General features: G+C 42.0%; 1 protein-coding gene across 4 annotated transcripts in view; it reads right to left on the bottom strand.

Moving 5' to 3' along the window:
* Nucleotides 1-689: 689 nt before the first annotated feature.
* rgs12a (regulator of G protein signaling 12a) overlaps nucleotides 690-7,073 on the bottom strand; it is a 44,246-nt gene continuing 37,862 nt past the window's right edge. For all 4 annotated transcript variants that reach the window (XM_019355817.2, XM_019355816.2, XM_019355826.2 and 1 more), the window contains one exon: nucleotides 690-1,847. In XM_019355817.2, the coding sequence (XP_019211362.1) occupies nucleotides 1,564-1,847 (284 nt within the window). In that variant the 3' untranslated portion in view covers nucleotides 690-1,563. The remainder of the gene's footprint in view (nucleotides 1,848-7,073) is intronic.

Genomic DNA, 7,073 nt, shown 5'->3' with positions numbered 1-7,073 from the left:
GAACCATAGAGATGGATGTGCAGGAACAGATCAGCCCTTTCTGAAATACTCAGGTCAGCCCATCTGACATCAACAACCATCAAATCTGGAATTGAAGGTTGCAAAATACAAGTGAAATAAGTGTGTGTGACTATGAAAAGTAGTGTCTGCTGTAAAATATTCACAGGTGTTATGCTCAATAATATCTCAAGATAAGGAAATGTCTGATCGGGAAGTTAATTCGGGACCTCAAAGGAATTGTTGTTCCTAAGAAAAACTCATTAAAGAAAATACCTCTGAAATGGGGTAAAGCATGGAAGTCAACTATCCAAGAGTTTCATATCTTGTCAGCATTCCAGCAGTGACATGCTGTATCAAGTCAAAGTCCCCAGTCATGCAATCTAACCTCTAATTTTCACCAGCTGTAATAATCTTCCTCCAGATGTTGGGCTAAAAATACAAAGAGGAGGCTGGGCCTCTAAATACCACATAAGTAGCAAGTGAAGGTGGACTTTCCAGATGGGAAATCGTTCAGCCTTGAAGACTACGTTGTTAATTATTGATAGTTCTAACTAACTTAGCAAACACATTGAGCTGGTCAAATACACCAAGTATGAAATGAAGACTTTGGATTAGATACAACAACAAAGAAACATTTGAAGTCCCCCCCCCCTCGTTTACCCGATGAAAGCAAAAAAGCGAAGACACAGTTGGTTGAAAGTAGAGCCATCGAAGCCTTTTAATTGTTCAACAATTTGGACAACCTCACAACCACAGAAGCAGAAAGTACAGACAATAGAGGTACTGTTATGTGTCATCTGTACAACACAGGAAGACAATATGAACAAGAAATAGTCAAATATCCAAGAGTCCTCTCCTAGCATGTGGTCCTACTTTCTAATCAGGACACGTAAAACAAAAGTCAAGCTTTACTTTCTAGATTTTTAAATTATCATTGCTATTTCAGTTGCATCTCACAACTTTTCTTAGCGCAAGACTAGCAGAAAAAGGTAATGGGTAGACAGTTAATCGGGACTTTAATGTAAAACTCAATATACCCAAACAGCTTAACAGCTCATTAAATCATTTGGTGATGGTTTCGAAATTGTTATCAAGAACCTGAACAAGTGTTTTCCTGAGCTTTCACTTTTTGGTTTCCAACACCAGAAGGCTGCCAGTGTTTTTTTGTTAGGAAGTTGTTAAGCAGCTTCTTATCAAGCAGTGTCCTATTTCTCAGTCATTTCACATAAATTGTGTACAACTATTAGCAACTGGTACCCCAAAGTGAGTTTCAGGCTTCTTCTGTGGTATTATTATTTGGGCTCAATGTATTTAATTATCAAAGCATACCAATAACAAAACATATCACTGTCCCAAAATTACAACCGGTACTAGAAGTCAACAAGAAGATGCCTGAACTTTTTTTAAACAAATATACAATATCCATCACCGTAACATTGATGCTTTAGTAAAGAAAACTGACAACTTGTACATGCAGCACATTGTTCGACTACATCTCCTCAAACAACAGTCGCTCAGGCTTTAAAAGTGCAGCAGTGGGGGTGTTGCGGAGGGGGGGTCCCTTTAGACGATGGTGGCCTTGTAAAGATCTGTGTTGCAGTCCTGGCCCTCCGGTGGGTTGCGGCCGTTCTGGGGCATCTGGGCGTTTCTCATTTTGCTCTGGCACTGCCGCAGCTCGGCGACATAGCCCTGAAAACTCAAGCTCAGCTCAGAGTCCTCACCCTGGGATGTCTCCGCTGTTCCTTCTTCTAGATGTACTCCCTCCACATCCATCACCTCCTGAATGGTATGTGCAGCGTTGGCTTTTTCAGGAGGTGACTTTGCATTAGGGGTCATTTCTGTTGCCTCTGTGCAAGGGAGAGAAAAACAAAACAAAACATGGAAGATATAAGATAAATTGATTTATGATGGACATCCAAGAGATACTTGGATATTGCAGACGATGGGTGGGATGGCCCATTCTGCATTCGGTGTTTATTTTATTTTTTTTGTTTTTATGACCACTTGGGGGCAGCAGAGGTTAAATGCAGACATAAGCAACTCGTATAAGAAATTATATGACATCATAAGGAACCATTCACTGTACTCTAAAGGGCTGTCCACCCAGGAAGTGACTAGCACCAACATGGCAACCATAGACCACCAAAAGTGACATTCAGTAACTCTAAGCGACAGAGAGCGAAATTTCTGCTGGTGAGTGCAAAAAATAGGCAGGTGCCAAGTTAAACTTTTCTCAACTTTGAGGTGTGAGATTACCAATAAGAATGAAGGACAAGCAATCAAAGCCTGGATTGTCTACCAGTGATCACCTGTCAACTAAAAAGCAGCCAATAGGCAAATTGCTTCTAGTGTGAGCACCCATGTCCACCAAGTGCGCCAACAAAAGATCCTGGGGAATAGTTTTCTAATGTTATATGCAGGATGATGTTGGGAAATAAATAAGCAGTTTTCTTTTATTTATTTATTTAGCAAAGGTTTTGCAGTTGACAAAAAAAAAATAAGCTGACATGAAAGACTGATTATGAGACTTGATTATACTGGGACAGCTGGAGACCCGACAGCCAAGTAATCATACTTCTTTGAAGTCCACTGCCTGAGGCGCGTGTGTAGTTAGTAGTAGATGGATGAGCCACAAAACAAAGGGAGACACATGGATGTCCACACGGACCATCACTCTGTCTGACCCAAGCAGAAGGTATAATCAGGGCTTTAGAAATCCTAATACTCTGTAAGCTACACCCTCTTTCTGAAGTCAACTCCGGAAGTGCAAAAAAAACTGCAGTTCCATTAATGGCCACTTGGAGCTGACTCCAATCACCAGAGACTGCCATGTTAAACAATTTGGTCTCAGCTAATTTCCACTTCGTGATAGCATTTCAATTTGTTTTTTTGGACAAATAACATCGAAAAAACCTGCCTGAAAACACTGTGCTCCATTTTCGGTGGATAAATGTCAAGTATTAACTTATATGCTAGCACTAATTAGCAGCTATCTAATTAGCACAATGTGCAGCCACACAATGTGCAGCTGCGCAGCTTGACAACCATGCTTGCCAGTGTTAACCAATATTCAACAACTTGATAATTTGTTTTGTCTGGGTAGCTACTTCCATCTTTTTGTTACAGTCCGTTTACACCGGGCTCAGTGCAGCTCCTCTTACCTTATACTTTATATGTTGATCTGCTGTTTAACAGAAACACTGAGTGCAGCTTTAGATAATCAAATCACAACAACACTTTGCTCGTGTGGTTTCCAAAAATGTTCTTTTACACAGGAGTGACTGCACAGATGTGCAAAACTATTCATTCTTGGCCTTCACATCTCTTTTACCTCTCATTACACTGACTGACAGCCAGATGTTTAGCAAGGCAATACCAGATTTCAAAAGCACTCAAGCAAAATCTGTCACACCGTGCGAGTGCACATTTTAACTCCACTTTGCTTGATTTTAAGTTGAATAGTGGGGTTGTTTTTTATATTTCAAGCATTCTATAGTTGTGTAATCATCGCAGCTGTTGTCAAGACTGACTTGATGACATAACCACTTCTGCCTAAACTTGCTCAACTTTATAGCTGGTTCGTCATAAAGATCGGACTAAAAACTGACAGGATTAAATATGCTGTACAGTAATTCAGTGCAATAAAATCCAATGTGACACATCTGAACATTACTGTCTTTATTTCCTATAACCCCAGAGAGGCATGACTTCATCGCAAGACCCCTACAGGATAATAAATAAAACATGCTCAAACTTCCCCCTCTCTTCGCTAATGCAAGTGCACTCAAGAAGCCGCAAAGCCAGCGTTTCTTTTTGATGCTGGTGTTACAGCTATGGGTGATAAACGTTCCACATCTCATGTGAACCATGTGGCCCCCAGAGACTGTAAACACACGGACATTAGCACTACACTTCAACACATATGCTCTGAACTCGACTGACTGTTATTCGCTGCTGTCCGATACATATGTAAACACCGTCCGTGAGCTCCAACAGCTGACCTTATACAGACCCTCAGCAAACCTATCTATTCTGCAACAGCCTGAACAACCATACTTGGGGGGTGAGGGGTGGGGGAAAGGACCTACAAGTACTTCTCCGGTTGTGTAATAGTTTCCAGCAGTTGCGTTTGTTGGTTTTACCTCATTTTGCTTACAAAGCGTTTCTAGTGTTACTTGAATTTTGCTTGAGGTGCTAATAGGGGAATACAAGCTGATTATTTCAGGCCAATGATTAAATAATACTTAATGGCTATTTTACGGAATCTATAGAATGTGAAAGAAAATAGTGAAGACATACGTTTTCACAAACCCTAGATTTAATTAAAAGTCTTATTCTGTTGGTACAAAATAATTCGGGGGTAATTCAGTCCACAATCACAGAAGAGGAACGCAGCAAATCCTCACACCTACAGATAAAGTTTAGCCTGGCTGGAACAATTAATCAACTATAAAAATTCATTTATGTCAAAAGAATAATGAAGTCACAGTTTGTTTTAGCTCTAGTCACAAACTAGAAATGTTGGGAAAGGCTTCTCTGTTCTCAGCCCCCACAGTGAGGTTGTTAATATCGCAGTTTGTTAAAGACCACTAACTGAGCCACCTGGCTTTGTACTGATATGTTAAACCTTTTAATATTACTCACAATAAACCTACAAGATAGGGTTTAAATTTGGTTTTTGCTTGTAACATAAGCTTTACTTTGCTTAGTCATGGGAGATCAAAGTCATGTAGCTATTACTCAAATGTAATTTCTGGACCTGGTGTGAGCACTTCTACCATTTACACATACACACTTCTCATGCATGTATTCAGCAGTGTGCTTGCTGATTGGTCTGCACCAATGTGATAATGAGGCACAACCGTTTAACATGGCCATTCCTCCTGTGGCAACTCCTGTCAGCAGCCATGGCGGCAGCAGGGCGCTGAGCTCGAGCAGCCAGAATGGAACGGTACCAGCTCCAGTCCTCACTCAGTCTCCCTGCCAAAGATCCACATCAAGCCCTCCTCTGACCGCCAGATGGATGATAAGGCAGGCCCGGGGATCAGCTGCTGTCGGCTTCGAGAACAGAAGAGGAAGAAACGGGTGAAGCGGGCTTGAAGGACAGCTCAGTGGCATGGTGCCTCAGGTGCAGGCAGCTGAAATCGAGTCATTACAAAGCACTTTGTAATGCCCTGAGATAGAGTCTCAATTACCCCAAGGAATCCTTTAATCTTCCCTCAGTATGAGTGTATAAAAAGAAAAAGAAAACTCAGGACAAACAAGCTCTTGTCGTGAACTTGCTGAATTAATCACTTCTGTAATTTATTGCTTAGTATTCAGACAAAGACCGCAGCCTGTTCTTGTTTATGAAGAGGGCAGCATTATTGTTGACTTAACTAAACACACTTTAAATTGAGCCTGAATCGGTGCTGTGTAGAGATACACTGTGTAATGTCGCCCCCTAGTGGGCATCCTATTCCCCACAGAGCCGTGGAGTAAGAGGGAGCATCAAGTTCAGCCATGGTTCTCCTTTCTGGTTTTGTCTTTTATAGTTTAATTAGGTCTTTAATTTAGACCGATGTGCCCATTAAAGGTTCTAAAAGCAAAAAAATACTCACATCACTGAAGAACTTTAGCCTTCTTTTGGATTCAAACCATATCCAGTTCAAGATACTCATGTAACTGTCATGTGTGCACACTGGTGACTTTCCAGTAGAATTAGAGGAAATGTGAAAAATGGTACCGCGTGATGCACTTCTGCTGCTGTAGAAAGGATGTCTTTGACTTTCTGCATGACATTAAAATGAGGTCCATGTCGAGCTACCAAAGCAGCAATTACTGTAATCTTATTCTCTCGGAACAGCAGAGGGCGTCAGTCTAACAGTAATACAGAAAGCGAGGAGACATCGCTGCAGTGCCTGAAGTCAGCAGGATGACAGATAAAAGAAGAGGAACGCTGCTACTGCACAACATTGGCTTCGCTGCACTTGGAATTAAAGATGTAACTGTACTCCGTGGGTGGTTTACTTTGTCTTAAACTTATAAAGAAAGCCAACGAGCTTAACTTTCCACCCAAACTCAAATGTAGCAACTTCATAAAGTCTAAAAAGTGAGAAAGTGGAGGCGTGTTAGCTCGCTGCGCGCTGTACAGATCCCAGCACAGCCTCGGTGAAGGTGGCAAACGGCGCTAAAAGCGTGGCCATACCGAATCACTGCTCTGCTCCTGTTTTAGCAAGCGAGAGAAGAGAGACGGAGAGAAAGAGGCAGGGAGATAGATGAAAACCAGTAGTGACAGTTTCTATCTGTAGCTCAGACAACTCGTGGATAAGGTTACCATGGCGCCCGGTGGTGGGAAGAATCAGCCTGATGTGCTTAGCAACCAGAAAAGAGGAATGAGGCTGTATGAAAGCTGAAAAAGCTTCGATTTATCCTTGTCGTCTTGTGTGTGTAAGCCCTGCTTTGCATTAAAAGCGCAGATATGAAGACAAGGCAATAAGGTCATGTTTGTGCCCTTTTAACAAAGTGCTTTGAAGTGCATCAAAAAGAGCAGTCGGAGCTGCTCTGTAGCTGGAACACAGGAGTGTGGTTATCTTCTTCTTTTCTGACGACTTCACAGCGTGTCAGGAAAGGCTTCAACTCGAAGCCGCGATCATCACATGTATGATATCAAAGACTGACACATCCACTGGAGAGTAAAGCAACACTGTCACAGATCAAATCACTACTTCACTTAACATCACAGAAAACACACACACATGCACGGAGAAGCGGGGGAAAAAAAAAAAAACACATAAAGGCGGGAAACGTGTGGGGGAGATGGCCATGCACTCAGTGCACGATAAACCAATGCCGAGGCAAAGCTTTGCAAACCCAGTGCGAAACCCACACACACACACACAAACAGCAGTGGCCCAATTTAAAAAAAAATAAAGCAATATGTGGTATATCATCAACAACAGCAACAACAAGAAGCAGGTCGGCTGAGCGACGACACCGAATAAACACACACCACACCGAGAGATCCTAGGAGTAAAAAAATAAAGACACACAGCGAGCAGTGACACTGTGAAATGAGCGCGCACGAGAAAGGA

The sequence above is a fragment of the Oreochromis niloticus genome, linkage group LG3, assembly GCF_001858045.2.
Source record: "Oreochromis niloticus isolate F11D_XX linkage group LG3, O_niloticus_UMD_NMBU, whole genome shotgun sequence".
Lineage (NCBI taxonomy): Eukaryota > Metazoa > Chordata > Actinopteri > Cichliformes > Cichlidae > Oreochromis > Oreochromis niloticus.
Note: the sequence above shows the minus strand (reverse complement) of the source record. Positions and strands in the feature narration are given on the sequence as shown.